General features: G+C 36.6%; 2 protein-coding genes across 2 annotated transcripts; one reads left to right on the plus strand and one right to left on the minus strand.

Annotated features, from left to right (window-relative positions):
- Window positions 1-8,485: 8,485 nt before the first annotated feature.
- On the plus strand, window positions 8,486-9,130 carry LOC115966927. The gene has a single exon (XM_031086055.1). It carries the CDS (start codon window positions 8,486-8,488, stop codon window positions 9,128-9,130), a length of 645 nt encoding a protein of 214 aa, XP_030941915.1.
- Window positions 9,131-12,983: 3,853 nt separating this feature from the next.
- On the minus strand, window positions 12,984-14,790 carry LOC115969441. Its single transcript, XM_031089099.1, has 3 exons — window positions 14,557-14,790; window positions 13,499-14,464; window positions 12,984-13,370 (listed from the first exon to the last, which is right to left on the minus strand). Exons 1-3 carry the CDS (start codon window positions 14,671-14,673, stop codon window positions 13,146-13,148), a joined length of 1,308 nt encoding a protein of 435 aa, XP_030944959.1. The 5' UTR covers window positions 14,674-14,790; the 3' UTR covers window positions 12,984-13,145.
- Between the last annotated feature and the right edge of the window lie 916 nt (window positions 14,791-15,706).

Genomic DNA, 15,706 nt, shown 5'->3' on the forward strand with positions numbered 1-15,706 from the left:
TAAAACCATTTAACAGGATGGGAAGAAACTCCTCTTACCTTAAGACCTAGGAGCTGGACCATTCCTTTGAGGTCTGCCTAAGTTGAAGGTCACGGGTTGTGAAGTTCTTACGTCGTTGATGACAAATCCAATCATGTGTTGCCGCTGGGAGTCGTACTTTCATTGTAGACGGCATCTTAGTGATCTTTCTATTTATTTATTATCTAGGTAATAGGAGGCGTCTTTCAACCAAATCCTCAAATTAGAGGACAACATATTTGAGACCTTGGATCTAGGTTCTCTCATCATCGTCCATTTAAATAGTTGACAAGTCACACTTTGATGACGACGGTGTCTTGGTAATACCACTATCTTTCTCATTGCGGCCCCAATTTAAATTTAGATAACTTCATTGAAGAAATGGATATGTGTAGAGTAAAGAGATGATTATTGAGTATCATCCATGGGGTACTCTAGATCTAATATTTTAGTGTCGATGATTCTCCATTGAACTAAGTGAACCCTTTGTTGTAGGAAGAGATAGATGGCTAATCACCTCCCCACAGACGATGCCAAACTGATGATGCCAAAATCGTCAGTTGGGTCCTTTGCTCAATCTGAAGCATTAGACAATCTTATAGAACCTTCAAGATAAAGGAGAGATAGATCGAAGAGACCACCGGGTTGTGCCTCGTGGGGGAGCCTTCGATGCTTAAGTTAGTACCAACCCATATATTTCGTATATAGAGTGTTTTGTAGTAGTTTTTTGACGTACCTTAGCAAATGGACATATTGTCCCTTTTATAGGTGACTTAGGTAGCTATTGGACATAAATGAGGGTGATTATTACCCTAATTGTAACATTCTTTGTCTTGATGAGAGATTTTAAGACCTTTGATGGTCGTTATTGAATGTGTTAAGCGATTACACATCTATCTTTGATGGCCTACTAATGACGCAATGACCGTCCATTAAGATGGACGATCTTAATAATTTTTATGGACTCATCAATGGTAAAAAGAATAGAACTTTTGATTGATCCAGGTACTTGGGTTCCTATGGATGAAGATATGGCCTCTGTGGATACCATTGAATTTTTGTTGGAAGAGGAATCTAACAAAGATCGTATTAATTCTTATCAAAGAAAAACAAGATTAATTGAGGCTGTTCAAATAGGCACAAGTCAACTAAACGGTATTCCCATAGTTTATGGGTGGTAGTATGGGCTCCATAGTTGGCGAGAAGATCACTTGTTTGATCAAATATACTACCAAACGGGTTTTGCCTCTTATTCCAGTGTGTGCTTCCGGAGGAGCATGCATGCAAGAGGGAAGTTTGAACTTGATGCAAATGGCTAAAATAGCTTCCGCTTTATATGATTATCAATCAAATAAAAAGTTATTCTGTGTATCAATCCTTACAACTCCTACTACAGGTGGGGTGACAGTCAGTTTTGGTATGTTGGACGATATCATTATTACTGAACCCAGGGACGGAGCGAGGACTTGGAGTTAGGGGGGGTAGAAGTATAAACCAAAAAAAAAAAAAATGAAACCCCAAATAAACATTCATTCATTTAATAAACCATCAACAAAGAAAAATACACAAAATTATTGTTTTTTAAGATATTACAATGCAGTTATTTATGAAAATGGAACTCGCCGTCTTTTTAAATCTTCGAAATCATCTATGATTGAATCCATACTAATTGTTGCAACAATGTCCCTTTCAATGAATAACATCATAGCATCTGACAAAAACTCATCTTCCATTTTGTTGTGAAGGTCAGTTTTGATGACATTCAAGCTGAAAATGCTCGCTCTGTAGTTGCAGTAGAAACGATAAGAGTAAGCACAAACTTGACCACTCTATAAATAAGTGGATAGTATTATGATTTTCTAGTTCTCACCATCCATTGGCACAATTTAGAAATATTTTTCAAATTCTTGAACCCTGAATGTTGAATTACATCATACTTATAAAGATCATGTTCCTTTTTCAAATCATTCTTTTCATCATCTGTGAAGTCTATTGGATAAAAATTATCTACCAATGAACAAATATCACTGACTTGAAAAGATTCATATGCCTCTCGAGGGTCTAGAGCTGAGCTAAGCGTAAGTAACTCCATGGCATGCTTACTAAACCGATGATTTAGTTTTTGTAATTGAGAATCTATTCCTGCATTAAAAATATCTACTTTATAATAATTCTCATTTCTAAAGTCTTCTTGTTGATGACGAGATCGACCAAATCTTGCAACATAACGAGCATTCATATCAAGGACATCTAAACCACGTTCCTTACAAAATGATATCACATTAACTAGTAAGTCATCCCATTTCTCATCTCTAAATTGTTGAATAAGTTTTTTAGTGGATGAAACTAAATGCATAACATTTAAAATGTCTTACGATTGGTTTTGCAAATTTTGACAAAGTTTATCTGTGATCCCCATCGTTTCATTAACAAAATGCAAGATGAAGACAAATTCAAATGAAATTAATACCCCATAAGCGGACTCTGCTTCTACTTTTTGTGAAGAATTTCCTTCATCCATAATTTTTAGTAGAACTTCACATGTTGGACTAAATAACTTTATCAAGTTAGAAACAGATTTATAATGCAAACCCCAACGAGTATCTCCAGGTCACTGTAAAGTGACCATCTGATTAAGTTATTTCCCAGTCTCAAGCTCTTCAATATCAATCAAATATGCAATGTCAGAAGCTCTAGCAATTTTTAATTGCTCAATACGTTTGCATGAAGCATGAATATTATTGATAACCAAAATCAATTTATTGAAAAATATATTAAGAGGGACAAGTGCCTTTGATGCTCCTACTAATGCCAATTGTAAGCGATGTGCAAAAAAATGAATGTAGTAAGCATATGGACAATCATTCAAAATCAAAACTTGTAATCCATTCCACTCACCCCGCATGTTGCTTGCACCATCATATTCTTGCCCCTGAATGTTTTGGATATCTAAGCAATAATTAGAGAACAAATAATATATCTCCTTTTTAAGGGTTACTACTGCAGTGTCAACAACATGAACAATCTCATAAAATCGTTCTCACACAAAGCCATTTGTATCAATATATCTTAAAACCACAGCCATTTGTTCTTTCATGGACTCATCACGAGCTTCATCAACCAATATGCAAAACTTTGCATCACCAATTTCTTCCCTAATTGCCTTCTTCACTTTGGTTGAAATAACATGTAGAAGTTCTTTTTGAATTTGAGGTGATGTGTAGGTGGAATTTTTTGGAGCTTTTGCCATTATTTCAACAATATTATTATTATAGTCCACCATCAAATCCAATGTTGTAAGAAAGTTTCCCCGATTGGTTGAAGTAGAGCTTTCATCTCGACCTCTAAAAGCAATAGCTTGCAAGGCAAGATGTTGAACAACACCAAATGAAGCCTTCAATCGTACTCGATTATTTGCAATTTGTTTTGAAGTGAAATTGCTCACTACCCTGTCTATGTGTTGAGATTGGTTCATCAAATCTAGACACGCTTTATGCGTTATTCTATGAGTGGAGTTAAGATCTTTCCCCATATGAAGACTAAAAGAACAACTTTCACCATTTCTAACTTTCTTCCAACTCTTAAATCCGTTAACTGTGAATGCATTTTGTCCTTCATGCCCAGTTGACTTTTGAAAGAGAAAGCATGGTAGACAAAAAGCGGCATCTTTTTTAGGAGAACATTCAAGCCATGACTTAAAGCGATCATCTTCATACCAAGAACCTTGAAAGCTTCGACCCTTCTCAGATTTTTAAAATTTTTTAAAACGAGGCTGGTATGGACCCAACTTAATGTAACGTCGCCGGATCTCATCTCATTGATCAACATGATAAGTATATATTTGTCTATGCAATCTAGGATCAAGTCCTAATTGCAACGAACTCATATCAACCTTTTGAAACTTTGTTTGAGAATTTTCCTCAATAGGGACATCAAGATTTTCCTCAACAGGTTCATCAGGATTTTCCTCAATTAGGACGTCGAGATTTTCCTCAATTGGGACATCAGGATTTTCCTCAACATTAGTGGTTGGCAATGTTGCACCACTAGTATTAGCTTTTAAATCATTTGAAACTTTTCTTTCGAAAAAATCAAATATGATAGTTGACTTTTTCATAATCTACAAGTAAAATATAATTTAAAATTATTATGTTATTATATGGTCAATAATCTACAATCATTACACACAATAGACAAACACTATGCACACAAACATTCAACAACTAATAAATTTTAAAGTTACAAATAATCTCTTTAATTATTTATCCAACTTTAATGTTTTAAAAGACACTAACTAATAGACAAAAACACTAAAGACAAAACTACAAAAAAAAAAAAAAATTGTAAAACATCACAAGCTATTCACTATTGCTAAAGACAAAACTACAAAAAAAGAAAATTACAAAACATCAATGGCAAGTGTTGGTTGTTGCGTGTGGTTCAGTGGTTTTGTGTTTGTCTTTATCAGATGCAACTTTTTCATTTATAAAAGAATATAAAGTATGGGCTAAAGAGTAAAGAAAAAGATGGGTCTTGGATCATATTTTTACCTCTTTTTTAATTCTTTCTCTAGTCTTTGAGTCTCAACCTCTCAGGTCTCTCCATCCCACTCCCAGCCCCAGGCTCCCAAGCCCCAACGTGACAGCATGACAGCGTCCATGACTGGTTGTGGCTGACTCCCTGCGCTTAGCTAGTTGCTTAGTTGCTCTATGGCTATGGCTGCCGAATTCCTCTCCTCTATTTCAGCCGTAAGTTAGGTTTTCCTCCTTTTTTTTTTTTTTTTTTTTTTTTTTTTTTTTTTTTGAATAGCTTAGAAATCCCCTTCTTTTTTCCCTTTTATTATATGTGTGAGGTAAGTTGGGTGTTTCCTACTCCTAGGCTAGGTAGATGTCTAATTAGAACCAGCTTTGATTTTTATTTTTTATTTTTTGCTTGTGTTTGTTTTGGGTGTTGTTTGGGCTTAATTTTTGTTATTGGGCTAATTTTTTTTATAGCATTTAAAAATATCAATAATATTGTTAAGGGGGCAAAGTGCAATTTTATTGAAACAAATTGCTAAAAATAATATATTATATATATACTAAATTTTTTTTTTGAAAATCTAGGGGGGGTGGGGGGCACTGCCCCCCCAGGTCCAAGAATAGCTCCGTCTCTGACTGAACCCACTGCCTACATTGCATTTGCAGGTAAAAGAGTAATTGAACAAACATTGAATACGATAGTACCTGAGGGCTCACAAACGGCTGAATATTTATTCCAAAATGGCCAATTCGACCCAATCATACCATCGACTCTAACAATATCGTCTCTGTCTACCAAAACAACCAGAAATGTTTCAAAAAAAAAGTGGGCATACGACATACAAAAAGTTCACGCCCTTCCTTATCTCTAAAGATAGGGTGTCCTAACCACCCAACAGCTATTCCATCCTCGTTGATTTTATTGCACTGTAAATTTTTTAATGTTCTCCGTATAGTCATATTTATTTTATTTTTTTACTTCTCCTTAAAATCTCTTTGTTTTCCAATTAACAGTTACTAATTGACATTTGGTTTTTTTCATTATCTACTCTTTATTACTTTTTTTTTTCTTTACCATCTCTCTCTCTCTCTCTCTCTCTCTCTCTCTCTCTCTCTCCATTGGCAACCTATTGTTTTCCAAAATTTGATGATAATTATATTGAATTAAATAAGCATTGTATTTTTTTTTTCATTTAATTTTGCTACCCTTAAGTTAGTATATCCATAACTATTAATTTCATTATGTTATATTTGGTTTGATATCCTCATTATTATTATCTTTTTAATTTAGTGTTTCCAATTGTCATTTGTTTTGTATTATATTTTCCTTTGATGTATTGGGTAGTTTCATTATGTTATATTTGGTTTGATAGCCTCATTATTATTATCTTTTTAATTTAGTGTTTCCAATTGTCATTTGTTTTGTATTATATTTTTCCTTTGTTGTATTGGGTTTGAGAATGACTGTGTCCCAAGCATTACTCCACTTTATGAGGACACTTTTATTTATTGAATTTAAGTAAAATAGTAAATTTTTAATTTTTAAAAATAAAAATGAGAGAAAATATAAATAATTTAATGATATAGAAGATGTGGGGAGATGAAGAGTGATATTAAGGTAGAAGGTAGTGGGGAGATGAAAAGATAAAGGGAAGGAGAAAGGTTAGACAAATAAAAGAGAGAAAATATAAATAATTTGATGATATGGAAGATGTGATTGAATTTTAAATGTTGAATAGTATAAGATGAGAAGAAAAAAAAAAGTAAAAATAAAATATATAACAATAAATACTGAAAGCTCACTTAGTGTATAGAATACTTGTGAATGTTTAGACCCCCAAATACAAATATTGCAAAACAAGCTTATATTCAAACAATGTATGTGCAGAATGATATATATAAGCTATATCCAAATATGCAAACTACTCTAAGCCATAATTTAATCACAACACAACAGTAATTATAAGCAAAGAGTAAGGGATAGAGAGAAGCAAACGCAAGATAACATCAGCATGTGTTATCGAAGAGGAAACCAAAGAACTTGGCGAAAAACCTCTCTGCCGCCCTCGAAGCGGTAAAATGATCCACTAGAAAATCAGTCGGGATATATGAATAGTAATAGACTCTCCAAGCCTAATCTACCTGATGCACCTAAGCGCTCTAAGCCTCTTGCTCTAAGAGGGTTAGGCCTAACTTTGTCTTCTCTAGCTTACCGAATCCCACAATTAGCCCATTGCATCAACTAAAATGAATTGGTTCTCCCTTGAACTGCTTCCTAAACACCAAGAACCTGCTCACTGTTCTGAATGTGGTGAGGTAAGGATTTGGTTTAAAATCATCTCATGGGTATAACAATGGAGAGGATGAACGTAGAGGAATTTGGAGAATCAAATGTATATGATTGTGGATGAATCAATCTTGTTGTTCTCTAGAGTTTCTCGCTCAAAATTCTTTCTAGAAGCTCTCTACATTTCGTGAGTATAAAGTTATTTATAGTAGGGTATGAGAAGGAATGTGAAAAGTCGTTTTTCAACAAAACAGGGTGCACTGACAAGTCACTTGCGACTAGGATGAGTTGCAAGTTCCAGTTACCAGATAATAGAAAGGTCAAACTTTACTTTTTGTTCTATAGTGATCCAGTTGTCCTGGCCCTTCAACTTCCTGCATGTTCCACACATGTGACACATTTTGGTGAGTCACCACTCGCGAGTTGCCTCTTGATTGCACACACTTGATCAATTCTTTATACTCTCTCACACACAACCCTTACAGTATTCCCACTTAAATACAGGATTTCTAAATGCTGAATTACAAGTAAATTTGGTATGGAATAAAGCCAACACATTGTTGAATAAATTCAACCTTACAAATACCAATAAAGAGAACAATTGCACATAAAAGATTTTTGTTCTGGGAGCAATATGGAGGGTTGGGAATGGAGAAGTAATCAAAGTCTAGGATCACCAATGGTTGTCTAACCCAGCATGCAGCAAGATCGTGTCCCCTAGAGCAGGTTCTTCTGTGGTTCGGGTTTATGATCTGTTTTCTCCAAATACTAGGACTTGGGATCCTAGTAAATTGGCTAGTTGTTTCCTACCTTGGGAAGCTGCGAAAGTGAGGGGGATATATGTGAGTGAAGAGGGGGTCAAGGACACTCTGATTTGGCAGTTAACTCATAGTAGGGACTACAGCATCCGGAGCGCCTATCGTTTGCTGGTGGAAGCTGAAAACCTCTCACTATCGAGCTCCTCTTCCCCGATTACCACACAGAGTGTTTGGAAGAAGATTTGGAAGCTTAGAGATCCGACTAAAATTAGACATTTCCTATGGCGTGTTGTAAAGGATTCTCTCCCTACCAAACAAAATTGGAAGTCTTGGCATATTCCTATCGGGTTTATGATCTGTTTTCTCCAAATACTAGGACTTGGGATCCTAGTAAATTGGCTAGTTGTTTCCTATTTTGGGAATCTGCGAAAGTGAGGGGGATATATGTGAGTGAAGAAGGGGTCAAGGACACTCTGATTTGGCAGTTAACTCATAGTAGGGACTACAGCGTCCGGAGCGCCTATCGTTTGCTGGTGGAAGCTGAAAACCTCTCACTATCGAGCTCCTCTTCCCCGATTACCACACAGAGTGTTTGGAAAAAGATTTGGAAGCTTAGAGATCCGACTAAAATTAGACATTTCCTATGGTGTGTTGTAAAGGATTCTCTCCCTACCAAACAAAATTGGAAGTCTTGGCATATTCCTATCAACGATACCTGTGATGGTTGTAAGGTCCAGGCAGAGACTCTCTTGCACTGCTTATGGCTTTGTGATTAAGCATGGTCAGTATGGCTGTCCAATCCGGGTTTCAATTTCTTGGTTCATAAAAATTACAAGTCATTTGTGGAGATTTTGGAGGTTCTATTCAATGCTGGTTTGGGTTTCCGGTGTGCTTTGTTCGCAATGGTGGCTTGGTGTTTGTGGCAGAGAAGGAATAGACTGAGAGAGCATCAACATACATGGCAATTGCATGAGATTGGCAATAAAGCTAAGGAGTTGGTTCAGGAATTTTGGGATGTCCATCACAAGGAGCCGCAAGTTCTTGATCAACAGCCACATGTTCGCTGGTCTCTTCCACCTGTTATAAGTTACAAAGCTAACTTTGATGCAGCACTATTTGAAGGCACAAACCAAGTTGGGATAGGAGTGGTGTTTAGGGATCATGCAAGAAATGTTATGGCTGCCTTGAGTCAGAGAGTGGATTCGATCAAGTTGGTGGAGGTGGCTAAATCTCTAACAGCCAGAAGAGCTGTGGTGTTTGCGAGGGAACTGAGCTTGTTTGAAGTCATAATCGAAGGGGATTATCTTTGTCTTATACAGGCCTTGCAGGGTTCGGGACGATGCAATACTTTATTTGGTCATATCACAAATGAGACTAAGAGGCTAGGGGGTCTGTTGAGGCATTGTCATTTTCAGCATGTACAGCAGGAAGGGAATAGGTTAGCTCACGGCCTAGCTAGAAGAGCAGTTTTAGCAGTAGACACTGATGTTTGGGTAGAGGATTTACCTAGTGATTTGGATGATGTATTCCAGACGGATTTGCCTTAATTATTTAATAAAACTTCACTTACCTTTCTTTCAAAAAAAGATTTTTTTTTTTCTTTCTTATAACTCTAATTAAAGTTTTTTTTTTTTTTTTTTTCTTCAATATGTGTTTTAGTATTGTATTTTTTTAATTTCCCATTAAAAAGTCTTCTTTTTCCCTTTTATAGGTGTGATTGAATTTTGGTTTGGATTAATACTTAGTTGTTTTTGGAAACAGGAATTTGAATATGCCTACCAATTTTTTGACTAATAAATTATTATAAAATCTATTTTTTGTTTCTTTAGTTTTATTTTAATTTTGGTTAAGATAACATTGTAATTCTATGATGATTTTTATTATTATTATGATAATTTCCTTATTCCTTAAGAAATGAGTTGTATATTAGGCAAATCTAACGCACTACTACAACAGAGTTAGAAGAAAATTGTTCACCTTAAAAAAATATTAATCAAATAAATAAAAAATAATAAAATGATATATTTGTAGAGATAAAAAGATAATAAAAAAATACGAATGAGAATATTTTGAAAAAAAAGACAATACTTAAAGTAATTGTTACTTTTTATATATTGCACTTCATTGCATAATATTTATATTCCCACACATCGCGTGGGTCTGTAGCTAGTTTCTTGTAAAAACTAAATGATTCTACAAGTCTTCTGTTGGGGAATAAATTCTAGTCTTAGGTTGCTAAATGCAAATGTAGCAGAAACATGGTGAAAGAGAATAATGGGCTGTGCTCATGGTTAGTGTAATAAGCATGTGATATGATTGTGGGCTTCCTTTATAATAGGATCTTTTGTGACTCTTAGAGCAAACAAAATGCTGCCCTTATCCCCACCCAAAATGTTTTCCTATAATGACATGCTTTATCTTTTATCCTCTAAGAAATGCAATGCAATGGCCAAAGAATATGCCCCTTTAATTTCTCGTCTCTAATCCAATAACAAAGGCTCCTGTCCCCTTTAGGTACAAGTCTATACAAAATTCAATTGCTTTCAATCTTTTCTTTTCGTTGTAAGAAAGAACCATCAACCTTAATTAACCAAAAAAAAAACCATCAACATTAATTAGAGTTATAAGAAAGAACAACAATAGGATAACATTTAACAATTAAAGAGAGAAAAAATAATTTAAAAAACAAAACTAAATCGCATTAACCAAAGAAGAGTTTTAAAGAACATAAAAATTTATCAACCTAAGGCAGAGATGCAAGAAAAATAAAAAATCCACCAAAAAATTTAGAGAGAGAGAGAGAGAGCAAGCGAGAGAGAAAACATTTTTTGTGAGAGAAAACTATGCATAGAATGAAAGAAATAGTTACAAATTTATAGTAAAAAGGTGTGAATAAGAAGAGACAAAATAAATGAAGATAAAGAGAAAGAGAAAGAATGATATTAATGTAAAGGATTATGGGAAGATGAAATGGTAAGGGAATGAGAAAAATTGGAAAAAGTGTAAATATTAAATTAAAATAAAAAGTAAATGTTAAAAACAATTGTAGGAAAATTGGAAAAAAAAATGATAATGAGGTGAACGTTGATGTTGCTCAACTGGAGCGCAGCAACAATAAATGCTACGCCTTAGTTTTTAGATATATATATATATATATATATATATATATGGGAAAGAGGACTGAGATGGCCTGTCAAGAACATAGAGGAGATAGGATGGGCAATTGGTCAGATCTAGTATGGATCGTACATGGATAGTAGTTAGAGTCGCCGACTCTCCTATAGAGATCCTATGAGGGATCAATGGGGAAGAGGATTAAGTTGGCCCTTGCAAACAGCTTGATGCACTATCTCCCTTCAACCCTTTGAGCGAATTGCGGCAAAAAGAAGGAAAATCCATGGGCCAACCCCAATGTCTCCACCCCATAGGAGCTACAAAATCACCCCAACATTCCTTTGGAAACCAAAACAATAAACTATTTGAGGCAAAATTGCAAGATATTTTGTTCCACCATAGAGAATTATTTCATTTTTTTCATTTTAAGGAATTTACACAATACACTAAGACAATCATTTTGAGGGTTGAATGATTCCTAAGAACGGATTCATCCCCTTTCTTTTTAGCAATTTGTATTTGTAGTCAATTTTTTTTTTTTATTTGGCAATAGTAATAAAGATAATAAAGTAACAAATAGAATAGAAAGAAGGGATAATTACACATAACTCACCTGTGGTTTGAAAAGTATCACTTAACCCACCTGAGGTGTGTTTCCGTCACTCTCCGTAACCCACCTCGGTTTCTGCCATTACAAAAACACCTTTTAACCCCAAAACAGAACATAACGTGAATCAAAACCCCCAAAACTCAAACACTTTTCGAGAGAGAGACCCGGGGTGCGATCAGCTTGTTCTTCGTGGTTTGGAGCATGTGGAGAGGGAGAAAACACTTGTTTTGCATCATCGAACCTAGGCAAGGTATGTGTGACTGCTGTTCATCTGCATTTGGGTCTGTTCTTGATTTAGGGTTTCAGATTTTGTTCAAGTGTGAACTTACTGTGTGAAAGTCTAAATTTGTACTTCCCAGGAATCGTGTTATGTTAAGATGTCTTCATTAAGTGGTAATTTCTCAGGTTCATGTGGACATATGTGCAATGAGCAGACTTGTGTTTTGAGAACAAGTTTGAGTTTGTACAATTTTGGGAGGAGGTTCTTGGGTTGTAGCCGTTATAAGGTTGGTCCTAAGTGTCCTTTCTTTGTTTGGATTGATAACCCAACCTGTCCTCGTGGGAATGAAACTACACCTTTGGCTCTAGAGAAGATGTCTAGGCTTCAGACTACTCTCTAACTTGCAAATGAGAGGGAAAGGACAGCTCTGGAAACGGCAGAAGAAGCTAGGCAAATGGCAGAAAATGCTCTTAAAGAGGAAGCCAAAGCCAAGGAGAGGGAGAGAAAGGCTCGAGCTGTCTGTGCAAAAGCTAAGGAAAAAGCCATTCTTGCTGAAGAGAAGCAAAGAATGTGGAAGTCTGCATGCATTTTGTCATGGATCTTTTTTGTTATTGTTATGTTGTTGTGTTTTGGCTCAATTGAGTTCTCTGGAGTGAAAAGACCTAGATTGTTGCCCCTGAAGTAGTTAATTGGTTAGTAGAGATAGTTATGGCAATGGTGTTAATGAATTTGCATTGTAATAGCACTAGCCTACTGATATAATGTTTTGATGTGTCAATGAATGAAAAATTGGTCAATTATTGAGTATTTTGTGCATATCATAACAACCATTCAATGGAAGAAGTAATGGTCAATTATCAATTTGGCTGTGCATACCATAACAACCATTCCACAATAAAAACTTCCATACACTATATTAGAAAAATATACTTGGACACAATTTGTAGTAGCAATAAATAAACTTCCATATAATTTGGCTGTGCATACCATAATAACCATTCCACAATAAAAACTTCCATACACTCTATTAGAAAAATATACTTGGACACAATTTGTAGTAGTAATAAATAAACTTCCATATAATTTGGTTGTGCATACCATAACAACCATTCCACAATAAAAACTTCCATACACTCTATTAGAAAAATATACTTGGACACAATTTGTAGTAGCAATAAATAAACTTCCATATAATCTAGTTTGGACAAATATTGTTCCATACAAACTGTAATATCACAACTTCCATATAACAACCTGGAGTGTATTGTACCTTAATTACAAAAAAGCACATTCCAAGGCCAGCAGTGATTGTTTTTTACACTAATTGATAATTACAAAAGGCCAACAGTGGTCTTCACAAAAAAAAAAAAACCAAAAAGGCCCACATGTTCCCACTAGCTTTACTCCCAATGCTGGCATGCGTACCCACTAACTTCATTCATTTCTTGCCTTTACTCTTTCCTCTTTCCACCCACTGGATTCATTTTTGGTGGCCTTTGTGCAGCAAGCTGTCCTCTAGTCCTCACACCACCAGTGCTCCCACTTGCATGTGAAGGCTACAAAATAAAAAATAGATCCACTTGTTAAAAAATATCCCAAGCTACACAACCATCCAGGACTAAGTTACCTGTGAAGAACTTGGTAAGGTATCCCAGGTCTCCCTAGGTGTGTGAAACTCTGTTTGTGAGGAAGAGAACCATCCTGCTCTCTTGTGAGATGGCCTAGGTTGATTTCCTTGCTGTGAGGATGAAGGCTGAGTGGCAGACATCATGTTGTAGGTCTGGGTAGGCTGCTGGGATGGTGGCTGAGGTGCAGATCTAGGTGCAGGCACCCCTTCCCTTGCCTGCAACAAAACCCAGTTTCAATACAGTGTGTATTGTAAGTTTAAAAACCCAGTTTTTTTATTTTTTTGTAGGTCTGTAAGTTCAATACAGTGTCTATTCAATACAGTGTTTTTTGCCATTTACTTACAGCTTTTTCTCTTTGAAGTCTCTGTCTCCTCTGCCATGGTGTCTCCCCAGTGATGCCAGCCTTGCACCCTCTTGAGTTATGCCCTTCCTTTTTGCATTTCCCACATCTTACAGGTCTGTTCTGTCTACTTGCTTTGTAAGGGTTCCTAGGCTCATCAGAAGCCCTCTTTCTTTGCTTGGGTGGTCTGCCTGGTGGTTTGTATATGTGAGGTGCCAGGGGAGCAGGCTGTCCAGTCTCAGCCCATTCTGACTGGCCAGGCATGGGAGGAAGTACCTCCTTGTATATCTCCATGTAAGTTTCTTTGAAGTAGCATGGGTGGGTATAGTCTTCTGGTGTCTCAATGTTTGTATAAATGGCTGTTATGGCATGTTTGCAGGGAATGCCATTTAAATCCCAAGACCTACAGCTACATGTCTTCTTCACCAAATCAACTACATGCCTCTCATACTGACTGCCTACCTCATAAAGGAAACTACCAGCTGGGGTAGCACTAAATGCCTTACTTTCAACCTTCAATTTCTCCAACCTATCTTGTATGCTTGGACACAACTTTCCAGCATACTTCTGTATCCCTTCCCTTTTTGTGTAAAGTCTAGTCATAAGTCTAACCCTAATCCACTCCAACATTGCCAAGATAGGCTTGTCCCTAGACTTCAATATCATTGCATTAAAAGACTCACTCAAATTATTTACCAAACAATCTGTTAAGGCCCTAGGAGTGAAGTGTGACCTTGTCCACTGTGCAGGTGCAATGTTTGCAAGATACTCATATGCCTTTTCATCCAAATCCCTTATGTACTGCATGCATCTCTCAAACTCCCTTACTGTTGTGGCAGCAGCACACCTCCACAATGCATCCTTCAGCTCCAATCCCTTGTGATCAACTTTGAAATTGTTGTAGATGTGTTTCACACAGTATCTATGCTCCACGGTAGGGAATAGTGTCTCTATTGCAGGTATAAGCCCCTGTAAATAAGCAAACAAACAAACAAAACAAGTTAGTTCAGCAAACAAAGTCAACTATTCAAGTGTAACTGAACAAAACAAAACTTGCATACCTTTTGCCTATCAGAAATGAAGACCAACTGAAGCTCCTCTGGCCTCCCTATATCATCAGCAAAAATTTCCAAAAACCATATCCAAGACTCCCTGGTTTCTTGTTCCACAACAGCCATGGCTACTGGAAAAATGTTGTCATTTGCATCCTTGGCAGTGGCAGATAAGATTTGCCCACCAAATCTGTGCTTTATGTGACAACCATCTAAACCTATAAATGACCTGCATCCACCTAAAAATCCTACCTTCTGAGCATTGAACCTAACATACATCCTCTTAAATTTTGGCTGGGAAGTCTCCTCAGCCATTTCTGTCTGCAATATAACCCTACTCCCCTTGTCTACAGTGGTTATCATTTGTGCATAGTCCCTAAGGACACCATATTGCAGTTGCTCATCTCCATTTATCAAATCCTTTGCCTTTCTCTTTGACCTATACACTTGGTTTACACTTAGGTCAACAGATAAATTTTGCATCACATGGTTGTGTACACCACTCACCTCCCAATTTGGATTTTTGCTAAAATCCTCAATGAACCTCTTAGCAACATAAGCTGATGTTGCTTGGCTGTTTTTGAAAGACTTGGGACAAGTACAGTCATCAGTCAAGGTCTTAATTTGAAATGTTAGCTCTCCACTTATTTGAGATGCATAACATCTCCACCCACACCCATTCTTGCAGTGAACTGATATCTTGGTCTTCTCATTAAGCTTGAATTTGATGTCAATAGGTTTTTTGATTGCATACTCCCTCAAAGCAGCTCTGAACACCTTTGCATTAGGGAACTTCATCTCCTTCTTCAGTACAACATTTCTCATGTCACTCTTAGCATTAAACTCTACTTGCTCAGGTACCTGCTCATCATCAGACCCATCCATGCTTACCAGGTCATCCTCAAGGGCTGGCTCAGCCCACTCAGGGTCTGTGTGGGGTGCATTGCTTGATTCTGGGGCTGTGTGGGGTGCATTGCTTGATTCTGGGTTTGTATTGGGAGCAGAACCTTGTGGAGCTGAGTTTTGAGCAGCAAATACATCATCACCAAAGCCATCCCCCTCTAGGCCTTCATTTAGCTAATCATCATCATCATCATCATCATCTCCTTCAACATTCTGTTCTTCATCTCTTGCATCAATGTCAACATCCTCAATATCT

Source organism: Quercus lobata, chromosome 11, assembly GCF_001633185.2.
Source record: "Quercus lobata isolate SW786 chromosome 11, ValleyOak3.0 Primary Assembly, whole genome shotgun sequence".
NCBI lineage: Eukaryota > Viridiplantae > Streptophyta > Magnoliopsida > Fagales > Fagaceae > Quercus > Quercus lobata.

Coding starts and splice junctions, on each gene's coding strand:
- LOC115966927 (XM_031086055.1), top strand. CDS start 8,486: ATGGTGGCTTGGTGTTTGTGGCAGAGAAGGAATAGACTGAGAGAGCAT.
- LOC115969441 (XM_031089099.1), bottom strand. CDS start 14,673: ATGGCTGTTGTGGAACAAGAAACCAGGGAGTCTTGGATATGGTTTTTG. Junction 14,465..14,556: donor TCATTTCTGATAGGCAAAAG/GTATGCAAGTTT, acceptor GCTTATTTACAG/GGGCTTATACCTGCAATAGA. Junction 13,371..13,498: donor GACTTCAAAGAGAAAAAGCT/GTAAGTAAATGG, acceptor GTTTTGTTGCAG/GCAAGGGAAGGGGTGCCTGC.